Below are 23900 nucleotides of genomic sequence, written 5' to 3' on the forward strand. Positions count from 1 at the left end.
CTACCTTTGCCAAGGACTAAAATCTCTGCTGACTAGACTACTGGCAAACTCCATTCGAAAACCAGGCAGCTGATTGTGAACCCAATTTTAAACCTGTGCTCTGTAGGAAAGAAAGCTTAGTGTTACTTTAAACTTGAAAGCTTTACAGTTCAGTACAGCATTATTGCTTTTCATATAGTTTCATTATGAACCTTTTAAGAAAATAATTTCAAGAACTAAATTGAAGAACTAAATTTTAGTTTTTCAAATTTAGCTCTTCAAAATTTAAGTAGTCTTGTGTAGTCTCGCACAAATCTTCTCTCGATAGTCTTTCATTCTTTTATATCAAAGCTTCTGGGTTGCTATGGATTTCATTGTGAAGTTTTCTAGCATAATCTCAGTTGTGATGTGGATTTAATTTTCTTCATTATGCCACAAGGAATTTGTCACATCAGAATAGTTTGTGACATCATAAAGAATGTGATTTTTTTAGTGTATAATGGAATATCAAGTTTAATATGACAAATATAGAAAATAACACACCAGCTGCAGTCTGTTTTGAGATAATTACACATTGAAGATTTAATTTGATATCAGAAACAGATGCCGTTTATTAGTGCTTTCAACGTGTGACTTGGAACGCATCCAAAGTATGGTGCTGTGTATAATTTATAGAATTTTTAAAATCCATTTTATTATTTTGTGATTTCACACTCTACTTTCATACCTTGATTTCAAAAGCAGTGACATTGTGGTTCATTTTTCTGACTGACGCAGAGGAATGTCCTGCCTTCTATTTATTACAAAGAAGACGCAAGTCAATCACTATGGCTGTGTTGATTATCCAACTGGCCGACCAGACTTAACGATTAATGGAGGACGTGATTGTGTCCAAATGTGGTAATTTTATTGGTTGTTACTCCTAGTGGACTGTTTGTTAATGGCTGTATAGTTGCCAAGGCAACATTTGTATTATCCATAAGTTCGTTCTCATTTTTTCTTTTGAAAACAATCTTCTCCACCTCCTCCTGAATGTGGTGACTCACGTTTGGGGGGTTGGTTCCACAGGCACTGGCACAGTTTCAATACTTTGTCCACGTATTCATTCTTTGTCCATGGGCCAGCAGGCAGGGGGATTAACACAGCTGAGCTCAATCCTGTTCTCCTTGGACATCCCCATACACATGATTTCTGTCACCCAAATCTGGGATGTAGCCAATTGTAGTGCTTCCACACCTCCTCCCTGCTGATGTAACCCACCTTCAGCTCACATCAGTTAATGCAGCACAAGCCTAGAGAATGAACCTAGGATTTGATCGGCACGCTTCAGTGAGATTGAGCTATCAGAGTAGCCCATTAAGTGTGACTATTCAAACAGCAGTTTGAATCCAAATCACTGACACAATCCAATCTGCCTGCAGTGCAACCAAAATAGTGATGTGTTTTCTCATGGATGTATTTCCCTTTCTGCCCTCCTGCCTCTCTTCTACTCTCTTGTTCTGCATTTCCTCTCCATGGAATTTACCCAGTAGTCATGGAGACAGGGGTGGGCATGGAGAGTGGCAAAGTTGGGAGCTGTGAAGGTAACTGGCAAAGTCAGCTGGTAGCCAATTTAGCAGTGCACGTAGAAGAGCGGAGCAACCATGGTGAACGGTGAAGTTGGGGGCTGTGGTGGGTGAAGCAGTAGGAGGGTAAGAAACAGCAGGTCAAAGGTCTGGTTGGGAGGAGCAGTCCGGCAAAAGAGAAAAACTGCTGCTTCAGGGAGGCTCACGTGTTCAGATGGAGAAGCGTAAAGTGGAGTATATATGTGTCTCTGTCTGCCCTCCTGTGTGTGTGTGTTTCTTTCTCCCTCTCCCTCTCCCTCTCCCTCTCCGTCTAAAGCAAGAACTTGCATTTTTACAGTGCCTTTCACATCCTCAAGACGTCTCTCAGCGCTTTACAGCCAATTAAGCATCTTTGAAGTGTAGCCACTGTTGTAATGTAGCAAACACAGTGGCCAATTTGCACACAGCAAGGTCATACAAAGAGCAATGAGATAATGACCAGATAATTTGTTTTAGTAATATTGGTTGAGGAATAAATATTGGTCAGGCACCAGGGAGAACTCCCTGCTGTTCTTCAAATAGTGCCATTGAATCTTTTGCATCCGCCTGAAAGGGTAGACGGAGCCTCAGTTTAAGGTCTCATTTGAAAGATGGCACCTCTGACAGTGTAGCACTCCCTCAGTACTGCACAGAAATGTCAGTCTAGATTAAGTGCTCAGATCTCTAAATTGGGACATGAGCCCGCAACCTTCTGACTCAGAGGCGAGGTTATTTAATTTCAGTTAGGTTAATCGAAAAGTAACTTGAGTGTATATTACCATAGATAACTTTGCTAAAAGAGAGGGAGCATAACATCCATGATACACTGATTTCTCATCATTCTGGTTTTGTTTTTCGAGATTAAGCCAGACTGCAATACTTCATGCTTTAATTATGTGAGGTTCTACTTAATAGTTGTTGAGCGAGCTGGCCTGCAGCACTCCATGCTGTGATGTTTTGGGGGTTAATGGTGTGATTTTTTTTTTGAACTCCACATTGCTGTGTTTGATGCTTTGTTAATGGGCTTTGAAGGAAACCTGAAGGTTGATATTGTCTTTTATTTCCAGTGTGAGGAGATGCGTCGTACTATTTAATAGAATATATCCATGCTGTGCTTTTTAAGTTTTTTGTATTTATTCTTCTTGCCAGTTTGTCTTTGCTGTCGTTTTCTGATCTCACTGAGAAGGATTACTTCCAGCATAGGATTCAGATTGTGGAAGAGTTAGCACAAAAGCTGGAAGAATACAAGGTAATTTGAGACAATTCCCTAAGGAAACATGCTTTTTCCAAGTAATCTTTACAAGACTCCCATGATGGCTCAGCTATTTAATGCACTGAGTAGCTGCACCATACAGATCAGCTAGGTCCCAGGCTTGCTCCTTGATTTACACTGAATTGGGTGATGGGAGGAGTGCCTTCTCCCTCCTCCTAGGCTTTCTTTGAGGAAGTGCTTGGGCCCAGTTTTCACTGACCCATGGATGTGTGGCTTGGATTGATGACTCACATCTGGTGAATCATGGCACAAGCCTATATTTCACTACTACATAGCACAATAGATTGGTGCTTCACTGTACTGTGACAGCACTCCCAGGTATGTTCTTGACCATGCAATGCATTAGTTGACTCTTGCTCATGAAAATTTCCCTGGGTCTTACATGCAGATGACCTGTGAAGAGATCATGTTGTTTCCATTGCTGGGTGATAAATATGGTATGAAGATTTCCATTGTCCAGTTCTGTTACACACAGACTCAGACTGCACCAATGCTGGAGCTGTTAGTTTCCTGCAGGGTAATTTTTACCCTTTTCCATTGCAGTCTCCCCTCCATCTCATGAAGTTGATGCATTACTCCGTAGTATTGTTTCACAGTTCATAGAATCATAGAAAGGTTACAACATGGAAGGAGGCCGTTCGGACCATCGAGTCCGTGCCGGCTCTATGCAAGAGCAATCCAGCTGGTCCCACCCTTTCCCCATAGCCCTGCAAATTTTTTCCTTTCAAGTACTTATCCAGTTCCCTTTTGAATGCCTATGATTGAAGCAGCCTCCACCACCCCCTCGGGCAGTGCTTTCCAGATCCTAACCACTCGCTGTGTAAAATAGTTTTTCCTCATGTCACCTTTGGTTTTTTTGCCAGTCACCTTAAATCTAAGTCCTCTGGTCCTTGACCCTTCCGCCAATGGGAACAGTTGACAGCAGCCATTTGGCATCTCATCCAAGTGGCCATTCTTTACATCCAAATCTGGACAGTAAGTCTTAGTGAACTGTTTGGATATGAGGCAATTACGACTGAGTGAATTTTTCTACACGTGTACATTCCAGCAGGGGCCCCTGGATAGTCCTTGGAGGTGACAGCCCTGATCAGTATAAGTCAAGTTGTACTATACTATACCCCCACTACCAGCTCAGCACACGTTAGTCATCATATCTGGGTCCTTCCTCATTTGTGTAACTCGGTACCATCTAACCCTTTTGTGACTTGTATGTAATCCAGAAACTAAGAGAGAGCCTTTTCCTTATTGACTGGTCTGAAAGTTAATGGGGTGAGAGAGGACATGAAAAAGAGGTAGATGAAAGAAGTGTCGTTTTGACTTGTAAATTTTATGCATTTTTTCCTTGCATTGCAGCTGTATTTAAATGTTGTTTAAAATATACTAAGTGGATACAGAATGGATACTTTCTATAGGCTGGGTATTATTTTAAAATGAAGAACTTTGTAAAATAATATGTAGGGAAAAGAGAATCTTTTATTTACATTTCTTTCCCTCACACACATTCCCAGCTAATGTTACTCTGTATCCAGCTGCTGGGAGTTGTTTGCACAGCCCAGAAGCCTTCTTTCCATTATTTAAGAAGTGTAAGAGAGAGAAACTAGATAATTATAGGCCTATTAGTCTAACATCCATTGTGGAGAAGTTACTAGAATCCATTATTAGGGACAGAGTGACTAAGCATTTGGACAAATATGAGCTGATCAGAGAGAGCCAGTGTGGATTTGTAACGGGTAAGTCATTTCTAACGAACCTAGTTTAATTTTTTGAGGAGGTAACTAATGTGGTAGATAAGAGAGTATCTGTGGATAGTATTTATATGGACTTCCAGAAGGCATTGACAAGGTTCCACATAAGAGATTGTTAACAGAAGTGAAAGCACATAGAATTGGAGGTAACCTATTGACATGGTTAGAGAATTGGTTAGGAGGTAGGAGTCAGAGAGTAGGGTAGTGGGTATGTACACAAATTGGCAGGAAGTAACAAGTGGTGTCCCCCAGGGATCTGTACTGGGGCCTCAGCTTTTCACTATATTTATAATTGATTAGGATGAAGGACTAGAGAGCCGTATATTCAAGTTTGCTGACGACACTAAGTTAGGTGGCACAGTTAATGGCGTGGATGGGAACAGAAAGTTGCAATGCGCCATTGAAAGATTAAGTGAGTGGACAAAACTATGGCAGATAGAGTTCAATATGGGAAAGTGTGAGGTCATCCATTTTGGATCTAAGAAAGATAGATCAGAGTATTTTCTAAACCGCGAGAAATTAGGAACTGTGGATGATCAGAGAGATTTAGGGATCCAAGTACAGAAATCACTAAAAGCTACTGGACGGGTACAAAAAATAATTTAAATGGCTACAGGAATGTTGGCTTTTAATCTCGAGGGCTGGAATACAAAGGGATGGAACTTAGTTACAGCTGTTCAGAGCTCTGGTTAGACCCCATCAGGGCACCGCACCTCAGGAAGGATATATTGGCCTTGGAGGGGGTGCATTGCATTCTCCAGAATGATACCGGGGCTAAAAGGGTTAAATTATGAGGACACGTTGCATAGACTAGGCTTGTAGTCCCTTAAATATAGAAGACTAAGGGGTGATCTAATTGAGGTGTTGTAAGATAATCAAAGGATTTGATAGGGCAGTTAGAGAGAAACTATTTCCTCTGGTGGAGGAGTCCAGAACAAGAGGGCATAACCTTAAAATTAGAGCTAGGCCGTTCAGGGGTGATGTCAGGAAGCACTTCTTCACACAAAGGGGAGTGGAAATCTGGAACTCTTCCCCCAAAAAGCTGAGGCTGGGGGTCAATTGTAAATTTCAAAACTGCGTTTGATAGATTTTCGTTAGGCAAGGGTATTAAGGGTTATGGAACCAAGGTGGGTAGACGGAGTTAAGATACAGATCAGCTATGATGTAATTGAATGGCGGAACAGGCTCGAGGGGCTGAATGGCCTCCTCCTGTTCCTATGTTCTCCTCAACTTGGTGCCAATCCATGGCAACAGATTCAAGATTTTTTTCTTAAATGGTTGCAGGAGCCTGGTAAAAGTTTTATTCTTTTGGATTTTATTTTAAGAGTGAAGAGAAATGTACATGCAGCTGGTTAAGATGATTCGCATTAACAGGTTGTGATCATGTTTCTGTTTACCTTTCAGGAAGAAATAAAAATGCTTCGGCTGCAGCTGGAGGGGAAACACAAACAGGAGATGGACACCTCTTTGATGCACAAAGAGGAGCTTCTGAAGGTTGAAAGAGGACTGTCACAGAGATACTTGGCAGAGAGTAGAGAGCTGAAGACAAAACACTGTCTAGAATTAGAACAGTTACAAGCTCGACTCTCTGAGGAGCATCTGAAAGGTAACAAACTCTCAAAAAAACATAACTTCCTCACGTAGACTGGATCTAATCTATTGCAGAGCCACATAATAATGGATAATACTTACATTTTTAAGTCAATATACACCATTATGTGACAGTCACTGGGCACCATGTAATAGAATTTGAACTGGCCTATGTGAGGCAGTTATCAATGGTTCCAGAATTGGTGTTAGAACGAGCCTGGTTACAAGTACCCCCAGAACCTGTTGATTAGTGTGTGCCTCCAATTGACCGCTGCCCACAGTGGCATGATTCTACACAGTGAGCTTGTGATTTGTGAGTTGATGGCATGGTCCATAAACATGGGCTAGACAGTGAAGCTCTTACAGCAGTCAGACAGGGAAGTCTGAGACATGGGAGCTAGGACAGCTTGCTCAGATATTGGCTTGTGCTGGATCAAAAATTTAGATTGCCAGAACAAATCGAGTTACTTCAAAACTACAGCTCAGAAACAGGCCATTCGGCCCAACTGGTCTATGCTGGTGTTTATACTCCACACGAGCCTCCTCCCTCCCTACTTCATCTAACCCTATCAGCATTTCCTTCTATTCCTATCTCCCTCATGTGCTTATCTAGTTTCCTCTTAAATGAATCTATGCTATTTGCCTCAACTACTTCTTATGGTAGCACGTTCCACATTCTTACCACCCTTTGGGTAAAGCAGTTTCTCCTGAATTCCCTATTGTATTTATTAGCAACTATTTTACGTTTATGACCTCTAGTTTTGGACTTCCCCACAAGTGGAAACATTTTCTCTACGTAAAGCACTTAAAATCAAACACGCTTAAAAATCAAAGCACTTAAAAGCACCACTAAAAGCTGAAATCCACACAAATTATGTAATCAAAGGGATTGTTTCAGTTGGCTCTGCATTGGACCAAGCTTCTCAGTGAAGACATCCTTGTCCTTTCAGATTAAGGCAGTATTCAATCTGGGACATAATTTGACCCCCACTGAGACAGGCAGTGGACCCTGGAGAAAATAAACGTGCTCTTCCTACATTCTTCAATTGTGGCAACCTCAACCACTTAGCCTGTAGTTATTGGAGGAAACTCCATTGGGGCAGGGTATCTAAATGTTCAGAAAGGTTGCAGATTTTGTCCGAAGCATGGGTGAGGACAATTGAAGGAAGACTGCTTCTTCCATTTTTTGAGCTCCCTTGAAAATTCTTGGGGCTGGCTTTCTTGGGACGGTGCAAAGAGATGTGGGCAAGGTCCAAAACTGCTACCCGCTAGGGCTGTAGAAAAGATTTTATCAGGTAGGAAAAATGTTTTGTTTTTAACTCCCATTACTCTCCCAAAGCACAGGATGACTCCTGGCCCCAGGGCTCCGAATATCTTCATCCTGAAGGAAAAGCTCAAGATGGCCACTGCCTTGCAGATCATACAGGAGAGGTAGCCACCGTTCACCTGAGCACAGGAAATACCTAAAAGAGTCAATTTAATGTTGATCCATTACCAGTACTTTAGCCTTAAAGTCAGCTGCAGGGCCTTTACTTATCAGTCTTTACTCTTGAAGATGCTGCTCAGCGAACAGCAGCAAGATGTTCTGTTAACAGTAAAATTAATATTAAAATAGATAAGGAAATAAAGTTAGGATAAGGAACCTTAAAATAAATCGGGCTGTTGGCCGAAATGACATCTAATGAAGGTCCTTAAAATAAATGGGACAGATGCTATGCAAGCCCCTTGCCCATATCTTTAATAGCTTGCTGGAGTGTGGGACTGTTCTCTCAGATTGGAAGTATGCTAATGTAGTTCCAAGTTTTAAAAAGGATGCTAAGTTAGAGCCAGGTAAGTATAGACCCATTAGTTTGACTTCATCAATAGCTAAGATGCTCAAAGGTATAATAAGACCACTTAGATAGAGAAGGTATCATCAGGGACCGTCAACATGGCTTCTGGAAAACAAGCTCATGTCTTACTAATTTCATCAAGTTTTTTGAAGTTATTAAGTTAGTGGATGAGGGCAACTCAGTGGACATTGTTTACCTGGACTTTCAGAAAACCTTTGATAGGGAACCTCAAGGACTACTCTACAAGGTTGTGGAATTTGTGGTAATCTGCTGCGGCGGATTAAGAATTGGCTGAATGCCCAAAGGCAGAAAGTTGCTGTAATGGATTTGGATCTGCTTGGAGACTGGCTACCGGTGTTGTCCCACAGGGATCAGTGTTAGGACTGTTGCTCTTTTACTATTTTTGTTAATGACCTAGATGTAGGTATCGGGGGGAATGATCCACAAGTTACAGATGATACAAAGCTATAAGAACATAAGAAATAGGAGCAAGAGTAGGCTATATGGCCACTCGAGCCTGCTCCACCATTCAATCAGATCATGGCTGATCTTCGCCCTCAATTCCACTTTCCCGCCCGATCCCCATATCCCTTGATTCCCCTAGAGTCCAAAAATCTATCCATCTCAGCCTTCAATATAGTCAATGACTCAGCATTCACAGCCCTCTGGGGTAGAGAATTCCAAAGATTAACAACCGCCTGCGTGAAGAAATTCCTCCTCATCTCAGTCTTGAATAGCCGACCCCTTATTCTGTGACTGTGCCCCCTAGTTCTAGACTCTCCAGCCAGAGGAAACAACCTCTCAGCATCTACCCTGTCAAGCCCCCTCAGAATCTTATATGTTTCAATGAGGTCACCTCTCATTCTTCTAAACTCCAGAGAGTATAGGTCCATTCTACTCAAACTCTCTTCATAGGACAACCCTTTCATCCCAGGAATTAATCGAGTAAACCTTTGTTGCACCGCCTCTAAGGCAAGTATATGCTTCCATAGATAAGGCGGCCAAAACTGCAGTACTCCAGATGAGGTCTCGCTAACGCCCTGTACAACTGTAGCAAGACTTTCTTGCTCTTATACTCTAACCCCCTTGCAATAAAGGCCAACATGCCATTTGCTTTCCTAATTGCCTGCTGTACTTCCATGCTAACATTTTGTGTTTCTTCTACGAGGACACCCAAGTCTCTCTCAACAGCAACATTTAATAGTTTACATACGAACATATGAATTAAGAGCAGGAGGTCATATGGCCCCTCGAGCCTGCTCTGCCATTTGATAAAACCATGGCTGACCTGATTGCGACCTTAACCCTACTTTCCCATCTACCTACTGTAACCTTGTTAATCAGGAATTTATCTAACTCAGCCTTAAAAATATTCAATGACCCTGCCTCCACTGTTCTCTGGAGAAGGGAGTTCCACAGACTCACGACCCTCTGAGAGAAAAAATTTCTCCTCATCTCCGTCTTAAATGGGAGACCCCTTATTTTTAAATTGCGTTAGGGTTAGGTTAATCCCTAGTTCTAGTCTCTCCCACAAGGGGAAACATCCTCTCAGCATCTATCCCTTCTAGTCCCCTCAGGATCTTATATGTTTCAATAAGATCACCTCTCATTCTTCTAAACTCCAATGTATACAGGCCCAACTTGTCCAACCTTTCCTCATAAGATATGCCCCTCATCCCAGGAATCAGTCGAGTGAACCTTCTCTGAATCGCCTCCAAAGCAATTATGTCCTTTCTTAAATAAGATGACCAAAACTGCAAACAGTATTCTAGATGTGGTCTCACCAATGCCGTGTACAACTGTAGCAAAACATCTCTACTTTTATATTCCATTCCCCTTGCAATAAATGACAACATTCCATTTGCCTTCCTAATCACTTGCTACACCTGCATGCTAAGTTTATGATTCATGTACTAGGATACCCAGATCCCTCTGTACCTCAGAGTTCTGCAGTCTCTCTCCATTTAAATAAGATACTGCTTTTCTATTCCTCCTGCCAAAGTGGACAAGTTCACATTTTCTCACCTTATACTCCATCTGCCAAATTTTTGCCCATTCACTTAACCTATCTCTATTCCTTTGCAGACTCCTTATTTCCACTTCACAACTTACTTTCCTACCGACCTTTGTGTCATCAGCAAATTTAGCAACCATACATTCGGTCCCTTCATCCAAGTCATTGATATAGATTGTAAATAGTTGAGGCCCAAGCACCGATCCCTGTGGCATGCCACTCGTTACATCTTGCCAATCTGAAAATGACCCATTTATGCCTACTCTCTGTTTCCTGTTAGCTAACCAATCCTTTATAAGAACATAGGAACAGGAGTAGGCCATTCAGCCCCTCGTGCCTGCTCCGCCATTTGATAAGATCATGGCTGATCTGTGATCTAACTCCATATACCTGCCTTTGGCCCACATCCCTTAATACCTTTGGTTGCCAAAAAGCTATCGATCTCAGATTTAAATTTAGCAATTGAGCTAGTATCAATTGCCGTTTGCGGAAGAGAGTTCCAAACTTCTACAACCCTTTGTGTGTAGAAATGTTTTCTAATCTCGCTCCTGAAAGGTCTGGCTCTAATTTTTAGACTGTGCCCCCTACTCCTAGAATCCCCAACCAGCGGAAATAGTTTCTCTCTATCCACCCTATCTGTTCCCCTTAATATCTTATAAACTTCGATCAGATCACCCTTTAACCTTCGAAACTTTAGAGAATACAACCTCAATTTGTGTAATCTCTCCTCGTAACTTAACCCTTGAAGTCCGGGTATCATTCTAGTAAACCTACGCTGCACTCCCTCCAAGGCCAATATGTCCTTCCGAAGGTGCGGTGCCCAGAACTGCTCACAGGACTCCAGGTGCGGTCTAACCAGGGTTTTGTATAGCTGCAGCATAACATCTGCCCCCTTGTACTCCAGTCCTCTAGATATAAAGGCCAGCATTCCATTAGCCTTCTTGATTATTTTCTGCACCTGTTCATGACACTTGGATGATCTATGTACCTGAACCCCTAAGTCCCTTTGGACATCCACTGTTTTTAACTTTTTACCATTTAGAAAGTACCCTGTTCTATCCTTTTTTGATCCAAAGTGGATGACCTCACATTTGTCTACATTGAATTCCATTTGCCACAGTTTTTCCCATTCACCTAATCTATCAATATCGCTTTGTAATTTTATGTTTTCATCTCCACTGCTTACAATACCACCAATCTTTGTGTCATCGGCAAACTTAGATATGAGACTTTCTATGCCTTCATCTAAGTCGTTAATAAATATTGTGAATAATTGAGGCCCCAAGACAGATCCCTGCGGGACTCCACTAGTCACATCCTGCCAACTTCCTAACCAAGTCCGTACTTTTCCCTCGATTCCATGGGCTTCTATCTTAGCTAACGGTCTCTTATGTGGGACTTTATCAAATGCCTTCTGGAAGTCCATATAAATAACACCCATTGACATTTCCCTGCCCACTACTTTAGTCACCTCTTCAAAAAATTGAATCAGGTTTGTCAGGCACGACCTACCTTTCACAAATCCATGCTGGCTTTCTCTGATTAACTGAAAATTCTCGAGGTGTTCAGTCACCCTATCCTTAATTATAGACTCCAGCATTTTCCCCACAACAGATATTAGGCGAACTAGTCTATAATTCCCCGGTTTCCCTCTCCTTTCTTAAAAAGCAGAGTGATATGTGCAATTTTCCAATCTAGAGGGACAGTTCCTGAATCTAGAGAACTTTGAAAGATTATAGTTAGGGCATCCGCAATGTGCTCACCTACTTCCTTTAAAACCCTGGGATGGAAACCATCTGGTCCTGGGGATTTGTCACTCTTTAGTGCTATTATTTTCTTCATTACTGTTGCTTTACTTATGTTAATTTTATCGAGTCCCTGTCCCCGATTCAATATTAGTTTTCTTGGGATTTCCGGCATGCTATCCTCTTTTTCTACAGTAAATACTGACGCAAAGTAATTGTTCAATATGTCCGCCATTTCCCCATTGTCAATGACAATATCCCCACTTTCAGTTTTTAAGGGGCCAACACTGCTGCTGACCACCCTCTTTTTCCTAATATAACTATAAAAACTATAAAAGTTCTTCGTATTGGTTTTGATATCCCTTGCGAGTTTCTTTTCATACTCTCTTTTTGCAGCCCTTGCTATCTGTTTTGTGACCCTTTGTTGATCTTTGTATCTTTCCCATTCGTCAGGATCTGTGCCATTTTTTGCTTTTTGTATGCCCTTTCCTTATGTCTTATACTGCCCCTTACCTCTTTAGTTGTCCATGGCTGTTTTTTTTGGCAAGTAGAGTTCTTGCCCCTCGGGGTATAAGCCGATTCTGTATCACGTTAAATGTTTCTTTAAACATTTCCCACTGATCATCATTCGTTTTACCCATTAACAGATTTGCCCAGTTTACTGTGGACAGTCTCCGTCTCATCCCATTGAAGTCGGCCTTACCCAAGTCTAGAATCTTAGCAGCTGATTCACTTTTTTCCCTTTCAAACACTACATTGAACTCGATTATGTTATGATCACTATTGGATAGATGTTCACGCACAGTTAAGCCGTTAACTAAATCCATGCTAATATGTTACCCCCTACACCATGAGCTCTTATTTTGTGTAGTCGCCTTTGATGTGGCCTTGTCATAAGCCTTCTGGAAATCCCAAGTCCACCACATCCACAGGATCCCCTTTATCCATGTTGCTTGTTACTTCCTCAAAGAACTCTAATAAATTAGTCAAACACGATTTCCCTTTCACAAAGCCGTGTTGACTCTGCGTGATTGCATTGAGATTTTCATAGTGCCCTGCTATAACCTCCTTAATAATAGATTCTAGCATTTTCCCTATGACAGATGTTAAGCTAACTGACCTGTAGTTTCCTGCTTTCTGTCTCCCTCCTTTCTTGAATAGAGGAGGTACATTCGCTATTTTCCAATCTGATGGGACCCTTCCAGAATCTAGGAAATTTTGGAAAATTAATACCAATGCATCTTTGCAGTGACTTCTTTTCAGACCCTAGGATGAAGTTCATAAGGACCTGGGGACTAGTCAGCTTTTGGTTCTAATATTTTTTTCAAAACCCTTTCCCTGGTGATTATAAATGTTTTAAGTTCCTCCCTCCCATTCACCTCTTGATTCACAATTATTTCTAGCATGTTACTTGTACCCTCTACAGTGAAGACGGATGCAAAATATCTATTCAATTCATCCGCCATTTCCTTATTCTCCATTATTCATTCCGCAGGCTCACTCTCTAGAGAGCCAACGCTCACTTTACTTACTCTTTTTTTTCCTTTTTAAATCCCTGTAGAAACTCTTACTATCTGTTTTTATATTTCTTTCTAGCTAGCTTTCTCTCGTACTCTAATTTCTCCCTCCTTATTATTCTTTTAGTCATTCTTTGCTGTTTTTTATATTCTGTCCAATCTTCTGACCGGCCACTAATCTTCACGGAATTGTATGCTTTTTCTTTCAATTTGATACTATCTTTAACTTCTTTAGTTATCCACGGATGGTATGTCCTTCCCCTCGAGTCTTTCTTTCTCACTGGAATGTATCTTTGCTGCGTGTTCTCTACTGATATATGCCTTAACCTAAGTTCCCAGTTCACTTTAGCCGGCTCTGTCTTCATGCCCTCATAATTGCCCTTATTTAAGTTTGAAACACTAGTCTTAGACTTACTCTTCTCTCCCTCAAACTGAATGCAAAATTCAATCATAGAATCATAGAATCATAGAAGTTACAACATGGAAACAGGCCCTTCGGCCCAACATGTCCATGTCGCCCAGTTTATACCACTAAGCTAGTCCCAATTGCCTGCACTTGGCCCATATCCCTCTATACCCATCTTACCCATGTAACTGTCCAAATGCTTTTTAAAAGACAAAATTGTACCCGCCTCTACTACTGCCTCTGGCAGCTCGTTCCAGACACTCACCACCCTTTGAGTGAAAACATTGCCCCTCTGGACCCTTTTGTATCTCTCCCCTCTCACCTTAAATCTATGCCCCCTCGTGATAGACTCCCCTACCTTTGGGAAAAGATTTTGACTATCGACCTTATCTATGCCCCTCATTATTTTATAGACTTCTATAAGATCACCCCTTAACCTCCTACTCTCCAGGGAAAAAAGTCCCAGTCTGTCTAACCTCTCCCTATAAGTCAAACCATCAAGTCCCGGTAGCATCCTCGTAAATCTTTTCTGCACTCTTTCTAGTTTAATAATATCCTTTCTATAATAGGGTGACCAGAACTGTACACAGTACTCCAAGTGTGGCCTCACCAATGCCCTGTACAACTTCAACAAGACATCCCAACTCCTGCATTCAATGTTCTGACCAATGAAACCAAGCATGCCGAATGCCTTCTTCACCACCCCATCCACCTGTGACGCCACTTTCAAGGAGCTATGAATCTGTACTCCTAGATCTCTTTGTTCTATAACTCTCCCCAACGCCCTACCATTAACGGCATAGGTCCTGGCCCGATTCGATCTTCCAAAATGCATCACCTCACATTTATCTAAATTAAACTCCATCTGCCATTCATCGGCCCACTGGCCCAATTGATCAAGATCCCGTTGCAATCCTAGATAACCTTCTACACTGTCCACAATGCCACCAATCTTGGTGTCATCTGCAAACTTACTAACCATGCCTCCTAAATTCTCATCCAAATCATTAATATAAATAACAAATAACAGCGGACCCAGCACCGATCCCTGAGGCACACCGCTGGACACAGGCATCCAGTTTGAAAAACAACCCTCTACAACCACCCTCTGTCTTCTGTCGTCAAGCCAATTTTGTATCCAATTGGCTACCTCACCTTGGATCCCATGAGATTTAACCTTCTGTAACAACCTACCATGCGGTACCTTGTCAAATGCTTTGCTGAAGTCCATGTAGACCACGTCTACTGCACAGCCCTCATCTATCTTCTTGGTTACCCCTTCAAAAAACTCAATCAAATTCGTGAGACATGATTTTCCTCTCAAAACCATGCTGACTGTTCCTAATTAGTCCCTGCCTCTCCAAATGCCTGTAGATCCTGTCCCTCAGAATACCCTCTAACAACTTACCCACTACAGATGTCAGGCTCACTGGTCTGTAGTTCCCAGGCTTTCCCTGCCGCCCTTCTTAAACAAAGGCACAACATTTGCTACCCTCCAGTCTTCAGGCACCTCACCTGTAGCGGATGATGATTCAAATATCTCTGCTAGGGGACCCGCAATTTCCTCCCTAACCTCCCATAACGTCCTGGGATACATTTCATCAGGTCCCGGAGATTTATCTACCTTGATGCGCGTTAAGACTTCCAGCACCTCCCTCTCTGTAATATGTACACTCCTCAAGACATCACTATTTATTTCCCCAAGTTCCCTAACATCCATGCTTTTCTCAACCGTAAATACCGATGTGAAATATTCATTCAGGATCTCACCCATTTCTTGTGGTTCCGCACATAGATGACCTTGTTGATCCTTAAGAGGCCCTACTCTCTCCCTGGTTACCGTTTTGCCCTTTATGTATTTGTAGAAGCTCTTTGGATTCACCTTTGCCTGATCTGCCAAAGCAATCTCATATCCCCTTTTTGCCCTCCTGATTTCTCTCTTAACTCTACTCCGGCAATCTCTATACTCTTCAAGGGATCCACTTGATCCCAGCTGCCTATGCATGTCATATGCCTCCTTCTTCTTTTTGACTAGTGCCTCAATCTCCCGAGTCATCCAAGGTTCCCTACTTCTACCAGCCTTGCCCTTCACTTTATAAGGAATGTGCTTACCCTGAACCCTGGTTAACACACTTTTGAAAGCCTCCCACTTACCAGACGTCCCTTTGCCTGCCAACAGACTCTCCCAATCAACTTCTGAAAGATCCTGTCTAATACCATCAAAATTGGCCTTTCCCCAATTTAGAATTTTAACTTTTGGGCCAGACCTATCCTTCTCCATAGCTATCTTAAAACTAATGGAATTATGATCACTTGTCCCAAAGTGATCCCTCACTAACACTTCTGTCACCTGCCCTTCCTTATTTCCCAAGAGGAGGTCAAGTTTTGCCCCCTCTCTAGTCGGGCCATCCACATACTGAATGAGAAATTCCTCCTGAATACACTCAACAAATTTCTCTCCATCCAAGCCCCTAATGCTATGGCTGTCCCAGTCAATGTTGGGAAAGTTAAAGTCCCCTACTATTACCACCCTATTTTTCTTGCAGCTGTCTGTAATCTCCTTACATATTTGCTCCTCAATTTCCCGTTGACTATTTGGGGGTCTGTAGTACAATCCTATCAAAGTGATCTCTCCCTTCTTATTTTTCAGTTCAACCTTATAGACTCAGTGGGCGAACCCTCGGATATATCCCCTCTCACTACTGCCGTGATGTTCTCCCTAATCAAGAACGCAACTCCCCCTCCTCTCTTACCTCCTGCTCTATCTTTCCTATCGCATCTGTACCCTGGAACATTGAGCTGCCAGTCCTGCCCCTCCCTTATCCATGTTTCAGTAATAGCTATAACATCCCAGTCCCATGTACCCATCCATGCCCTGAGTTCATCTGCCTTGCCCATCAGACTTCTTGCATTGAAATAAATGCAGTTTAATCTCGACTTCCCTTGGTCTTTGCCCTGCTTTCTCAGACCATCTGTCCGGTCATGTTCTGTACACTCTCCCTTACTGCCTTTTGTTTCTGTCACCATTTTATTTCCCACTGACTTCCTGCATCGGTTCCCATCCCCTTGCCACATTAGTTTAAACCCTCCCCAACAGCACTGGCAAACACTCCCCCTAGGACATTGGTTCTAGTCCTGCCCAGATGCAGACCGTCCAATTTGTACTGGTCCCACCTCCCCCAGAACCGGTTCCAATGGCCCAGGAATTTGAATCCCTCCCTCTTGCACCATCTCTCAAGCCACGTATTCATCTTAGCTATCCTGTCATTCCTACTCTGACTTGCCCGTGGCACTGGTAGCAATCCTGAGATTACTACCTTTGAGGTCCTACTCTTTAGTTTAACTCCTAACTCCCTAAATTCAGCTTGTAGGACCTCATCCTGTTTTTTACCTATATCGTTGGTACCTATATGCACCACGACAACTGGCTGTTCACCCTCCCCCTCCAGAATGTCCTGCAGCCGCTCCGATCATATTGTGATCACTGCTACCTCGAGGCTCCTTTACAATGAGGTCATTAATTAATCCTGTCTCATTGCACATTACCAGATCTAGAATAGCCTGCTCTCTGGTTGGCTCCAGGATGTGCTGCTCTAAGAAACTGTCCCGAAAGCACTCTATGAACTCATCTTCCAGGCTACCTTTGCCAATCAGATTCGTCCAATCTATATGTAGATTAAAATCACCCATGTTTATCACTGTTGCTTTCTCACAAGCCCCCATTATTTCTTCCTGTATACCCTGTCTTACACTGTGGTTACTGTTAGGGGGCCTATAAACTACTCCCACAAGTGACTTCTTGCCTTTACTATTTCTTATCTCTACCCAAACTGATTCTACATCTTGGTCTTTAGAACTAAGGTCATTTCTCTCTAAAACACTCATCTTACCCTTAATTAACAGAGCTGCCCCTCCACCTTTTCCCAGCTTCCTGTCCTGCCGAAATGTCAAGTGGTGTTTCTCACCATTTAAAAAATATTCTGTTTTTCTATTCGTCCTACCAAAGTGGCACATCTGCCACCTTCTTGCCCACTCACTTATTCTGTCTATATCCCTTTGCAGACTCTTTGTCCTCCTCACAGCCTACTTTCCTACCTAGCTTTGTATCGTCTGCAAACTTGGATACATCGGTCCCTTCGTCTAAGTCATTAATATAGATTGTAAATTGGTGAGGCCCAAGCACCGATCCTTGCGGTACCCCACTAGTTACAGCCTGCCAACCTGAAAATGACCCATTTAACCCTACTCTCTGTTTTCAATCCTTTAACCAATCCTCTATCCATGCTAATATATTACCCCCAACCCCGTGACCCCGTACCTTGTGTAACAACCTTTTATGTGGCACCTTATCGAATGCCTTTTGAAAAGCCAAATATATTACATCCACTAGTTCCCCTTTATCTACCCTGCTAGTTACATTCTCAAAAACTCTAATAAATTTGTCAAACACGATTTCTCTTTCATATACCATTGTTGACTCTGTCTAATCATGTTAAGGAAGTGTTATCACTTCCTTAATAATGGATTCCAGCATTTTCCTGACGACCCATGTAAGGCTAACTGCCTGTAGTTCCCTGTTTTCTCTCTCCCTCCTGTCTTGAACAGCGGGGTAACATTTGCTACTTTCCAATCCACTGGGACCGTTCCAGAATCTAGAGAATTTTGATAGATCATAATCAATGCATCCGTTATCTCTGCAGCCACCTCTTAGAACCCTAGGATGTCGACCATTGTGTCCAGGGAATTTGTCGGCTTTTATTCCCATTAGTTTGTCCAGTACTTTTCCTCTAGTGATATTAATTGTTTTAAGTTCCTCACTCTCATTTAGCCCTTGGTTCACCACTATTTCTGTTATGCTTTTTGTGTCTTCTACTGTGAAGACAGATACAAAATATTTGTTTAGTGCATCTGCCATTTCCTTATTCCCCATTATAATTTCTCCTGTCTCAATCTCTAAGGGACCAATGTTTACTTTTGGTACTCTTTTCCTTTTTACACACTTGTAGAAGCTCTTACAATCTGTTTTTATATTTCTTGCTGGTTTACTTTCATCTATTTTCTTCCTTTTTATTAATTTTATTATTGTCCTTTGTTGGTTTCTAAAACTCGCCCTATCCCCAGGCTTATTTCTCTTCTTGGCAACATTAAAGGCCTCTTCTTTCAATCTGATATTCTCCTTAACTTCTTTAGTTAGCCATGGGTGGATCACTTTTCCCATGGAGTTTTTATTTCTCAATGGAATGTATATTTGTTGAGAATATTAAAATATTTCTTTAAATGTTTGCCATTGCTTTTCAACTGTCAAACCCTTTAATTTAATTTCCTAATCTACCTTTGGCAACTCACCCCTCACACCCATGTAATTGGCTTTATTTAAATTTAAGACTCTAGTTTCTGATTCAAGTATGTTACTTTCAAAACTTAATGTGAAATTCTATTTTATTATGATCACTCTTCCCCACAGATTCTTTTCCTCTGAGATTACTAATTAACCCTATCTCATTACATAAAAAAGATTTTAAACAGTCTCTCCCCTGGTTGGTTCCATGACTAATTGCTCTAGGAAAGCGTCTCGAATACATTCCATGAATATGTGAGTGTTAGGACTGTAGAGGATGCTCAACTATTGCAAGCAATCTTCAATGTGTTGGGGGAATGGGTCTGTGTTTGGCAAATGATGTTTAACTTAGAAAATGTAGTGTAGTTAAATAAACATACAGCTTACAGGGAACAAAATTGAAGCCAGTGGTGAAAGAAAAAGATTGGGGTGTTATTGTGCATCACCCTCTAAAGTTTCATGACCAAAGCTGTGAAGCTATATCTAAAGCAACCAGGCTGTCTTCACAGGATAATTCACTACAAAACATACCATTTTGTCTTTGTACAAGACCTAGGTTAAGCCTCATGTCGAATACTGGCCCAGAGTTTAGTAGAGCGGCGCATCTCGCGGCGAGCACGTGAATTGGATTTTTTAATACACACTACGGATCGTATTATTTTTGGGTCGCAAATTGCTGGAAACGCAAATTGATAATGGCGCAGTGACGTCAACGGAGCATCTGGGACCGCATGAACATCAGGTTCATGGTCTATCTCCTTGACCAATGAAATTTAAGGATAGAGAAAGAAACAGCAAACAACGAAGAAGGAAATAGGGTGAATTAGAGTCAAATTAGTTACAGAAAGAGAAATAGAAAAGGGGGAAGGAAGATTGGATTAAGAGACAGATAGGAAAAGTAAGAAAAATTTTTTTTAAACCGCTAGGAACAATTTACTACCTGTAGGAATGAGTGTTCACAGTTTCAATTGTTCCCTTTCTGGGCCTGCAAGGTTGAGTTTCACGTCTGGATGATAAATCACGTCATTAACAGAGGCCTTACAGCATGAAATACCAGCCCTAAATGGCTGTGATGAGATTCATTCATATTTCAGCGCAATCCAGCAATTTCTTGACACTCACGAGGAGGTTGATGGTGAGCTCCCGTTTATGCAAGGCTAACAGCGGAGTGGTGCAAATCATTCAGCAATTTGCAACGATTCGTAATTCATGGTGCATCTCTTCCTCGCCACAAATTACATAAGAACATAAGAACATAAGAAATTGGAGCAGGAGTAGGCCAATCGGCCCCTCGAGCCTGCTCCGCCATTCAATAAGATCATGGCTGATCTGATCCCAACCACAAATCTAAAGAACACAAGAAGTAGGAGCAGGACCCGGCCACACAGCCCCTGGGCCCTCTGCGCCACCCACAGGGCATTGACCGATCCGAACTCAGCTTCATGTCCAATTTCCTGCCCGCTCCCCATAACCCCTAATTCCCTTTACTTCTAGGAAACTGTCTATTTCTGTTTTAAATTTATCTAATGATGTAGCTTCCACAGCTTCCTGGGGCAGCAAATTCCACAGACCTACCACCCTCTGAGTGAAGAAGTTTCTCCTCATCTCAGTTTTGAAAGAGCAGCCCCTTATTCTAAGATTATGCCCCCTAGTTCTAGTTTCATCCATCTTTGGGAACATCCTTACTGCATCCACCCGATCAAGCCCCTTCACAATCTTATATGTTTCAATAAGATCGCCTCTCATTCTTCTGAAATTGCTAGGTTTTTTATGCACTAATAATGGTGGGCGCCCTGAACTCTACATTATTTTTCCAGCAATTTCTGGGCCACTGTCCAGTTGCGGTCCCCTCACATAGTGGGGTTATTGAGTCTTTGGAAAGGGTGCAGAGGAGGATCACAAGTTTAATTCCCAGTTTAAAACATCTTAGCTACCCAGATGGCCTTAAAGAGCTGGGTCTGTATACTTCAGAGAAGTGTAGACTGCGGGGCAATTTGATCGAGGTTTACAAAATAATGGGACTAGATTGAGTTGTGAACAAATAATTTTAACTGGATAGGTTAGGAAGTACCAGGGTTCACGCTTACAAGTTATATAAGGGCAGAACTAGTTAGATGTAAGGCGGCTCTTTTCCCAGAGAATAGTGGACCTATGGAACAGGTTGCTGGCTTGTGAGGTGAACGCTAATTCACTCTATACCTTCAAGAGCGAGCTGGACCTGTTTTTGGCTGGGAAGGTGATCACCTCGTACAAGAGGTAGGTCCCCTGTAAGTCAGGGTCAATGTGGTCTCCTGAACTAATTTTGATCACCGAAAGAGGTTGAAGAGGAATTTTCAGATTTTATTCTCTAATTGGCCTAGATTTTTTTGCCGCTCCCAGGAGATAACATGGCACCAGGTGGGTAGGGGGTGTCTCTCGATCATCATGCATTGGGCATTACGACTATATGGGACAGGCTAGGTGGATCAGTTGGTCTTTTCCTATCCAACGTTTTTGTACGTTTGTACCTATCACTGGGCATGGCAACAACTGCATACCCATTGTTATCTGGACAACTGGTTGATAAGTGCATCTTCTGCAGAATGCCTGATGGTGACCTATCCTTTGAACAAGCACAAGTGTATCCTTGGCTAGAAGGTGTCAGCCATTTTTCTGAGGCAGGATGCAAGGTTATTCATGTAGCCCCTGCACTGATCTCCAGCACACACTTCACTACCCTAAGAAATTGTTCTTGGCTAGTCTCAACTTGAACAGAGATGTGTGAGGAAAAAATTGCAAAAAATTATAGATCAGTTACTACAGAGCATTGAATATCTTGCAAATACCCACTGGTAGATGTAACTTACTGGAAATGAACAGGCATAATGTGGCTAAGTAACTGTCTAAATTTGATTTAATGCGAAAAGATCCTGCAGTGGCCTGAGTTAATTTTTTAAAATTTGCTTCCAGGATGCAGGCAATGCTGTCAAGGCCACGTTTATTACCCCCTTTACTAGTTGCCCTGGAGGGGCTTCTAATTGTTTTTACTATTGAGTTGCTTGCTCGGCCACTTCAGAGGACACCGAGTCACTTACACGGTGAGGGATCGGAATCAAGTGTAGGCCGGAATGGGTATGAGTGGCAGGTTCCCACCACTTGGGTTTTAAAGACAAACCAGCAGCTTTTATGGTTATTTCTTTTTCTGGTGCCAACAAATTACCAGAGTTACTGAATATTCAGTTTCACAACTTGCCATGATGGGATTTGAACTCATGACCTCTGGATAGCTACTCCAGGACCAGAATCACTACACTCACCCTGCTGTTAATGCTGGGACAGACCTATTGATTATGCACAGACAGTCTTTTATCTCATCTCATCTGTACTTTCTCTTTCCTTCTCGCTGCTCCCTCTCCAACACTGGAACTGCGAACTTGTTAGTTATCCTTTCTCTTTCTGTTTCATTTTATTGTGCTGAGCTGAGGCGTACTGCATTTCAACACCATTGCCAGTCAGCTTGAATCCTAACTATCTGACTGGGAATTTTAATTGTAGGTGGGTGGCCTTCCCTGGATGGGCAGTGGTTGCACATACAGATCTTATATAGTAGATTTATTGTATCTGACCGCGTTTCTCAGTCCTACTGCAACTGAATCAAAATTGAGAATGTATTAACCACCAATATTTGTTTTAGATGTTGTGCTGTTATGTGCATGCTGTTATCCTATTTCCTGGTTTGTGATTTGGTAAGTGTTTCTTAAACTAGGCGAATGAATGCAAGTTTTCTGATTGTTTTTCAAATTACAAGGATTACCTTTTTTTACTCTTGGACTTATTAAATGTATAATATGTGTTTTGTAGAGATTACCAGGCTACGACTCCAGTGTGCACAGCAGACTGCCCGGGAGGTGGAGGTAGAGGTGGAAGAGCGGCTCCAAAGGCTGGAGGAGGAGAAGACTGAGAAACGGGCTGTTATAGACTCTGAAAGAGAGAGAATTGTCAGTCTGCAGGAGGAGATTGAATGTTTGAAGAGAGATCATGCCACAGCCATAATGGAGCTTACTGAACAGCACAAGGAAAGAATAAAACTAGAAAGGAACCAGGTTAATCTTAGTTTCCCTTCTTTACCTATCTCTCCCTTTATTATAAAGAAAGCTGTAGTTTTCTTAACTAAAGTCTTCATTGTTTTTCTGAGAAGTTCAAACTCCACATATAATATGGGTTTACTATCATCCCATGGAGGAATATCACCTGGGACACTGTCTTGGGTTTGGGGCTGTGCAGTGAGTTTGGATCTTATCCTTAAATCTCTGAGACCTGAGTTCAAATAAAACTTCTCCTGATTTATAAGGCTACCAGATTGTTCAAGGTGATGTTTTGTCATACTGTTGTATAACAACCGTATCCTGACGTAAGCTCTCAGTTCTTGACCTGGAAAGACAGCAGTGAAGATAAGAAGCAAGCAAGAGCACTGAAACATTAGAATAACCTATTAAGTAGAACTCTTTGCAGTTAAAGCATTTTAGCAGGAAGAATAAGGGGGCCACATACTGCTTGGATAGGAGTCTAAATGGGGTAGAGGAGCAAAGGGATCTGGGGGTACAGATACACAAATCACTGAAAGTAGCGACACAAGTTAATAAGGCCATTTTTTTTTTTAAAAAAGCAAACCAAGCAGTGGGGTTCATCTCTACAGGGATAGAATTGAAACGCAGAAAAGTTATGTTAAACCTGTGTAGAACCTTGGTTAGACCACACTTAGATTACTGTGAACAGTTCTGGTCTCCATATTATAAAAAGGATATAGAGGCATTGGAGAAGGTGCAAAAAAGATCTAATAGGATGATACCAGAACTGAGAGGTTATACCTATCAGGAAAGATTGAGCAGCCTGGGGCTC

General features: G+C 42.0%; 1 protein-coding gene across 5 annotated transcripts in view; it reads left to right on the top strand.

Annotated features, from left to right (window-relative positions):
* The window catches only part of pcnt (pericentrin), a 314588-nt gene that overhangs the window by 127594 nt on the left and 163094 nt on the right, over positions 1 to 23900 (top strand). For all 5 annotated transcript variants that reach the window (XM_067988139.1, XM_067988140.1, XM_067988141.1 and 2 more), the window contains exons 16-18: positions 2712 to 2811; positions 5985 to 6186; positions 22863 to 23104. In XM_067988139.1, the coding sequence (XP_067844240.1) occupies positions 2712 to 2811; positions 5985 to 6186; positions 22863 to 23104 (544 nt within the window). The remainder of the gene's footprint in view (positions 1 to 2711; positions 2812 to 5984; positions 6187 to 22862; positions 23105 to 23900) is intronic.

This window comes from Heptranchias perlo, chromosome 7 (genome assembly GCF_035084215.1).
Source record: "Heptranchias perlo isolate sHepPer1 chromosome 7, sHepPer1.hap1, whole genome shotgun sequence".
NCBI classification, from domain to species: Eukaryota; Metazoa; Chordata; class Chondrichthyes; order Hexanchiformes; family Hexanchidae; genus Heptranchias; species Heptranchias perlo.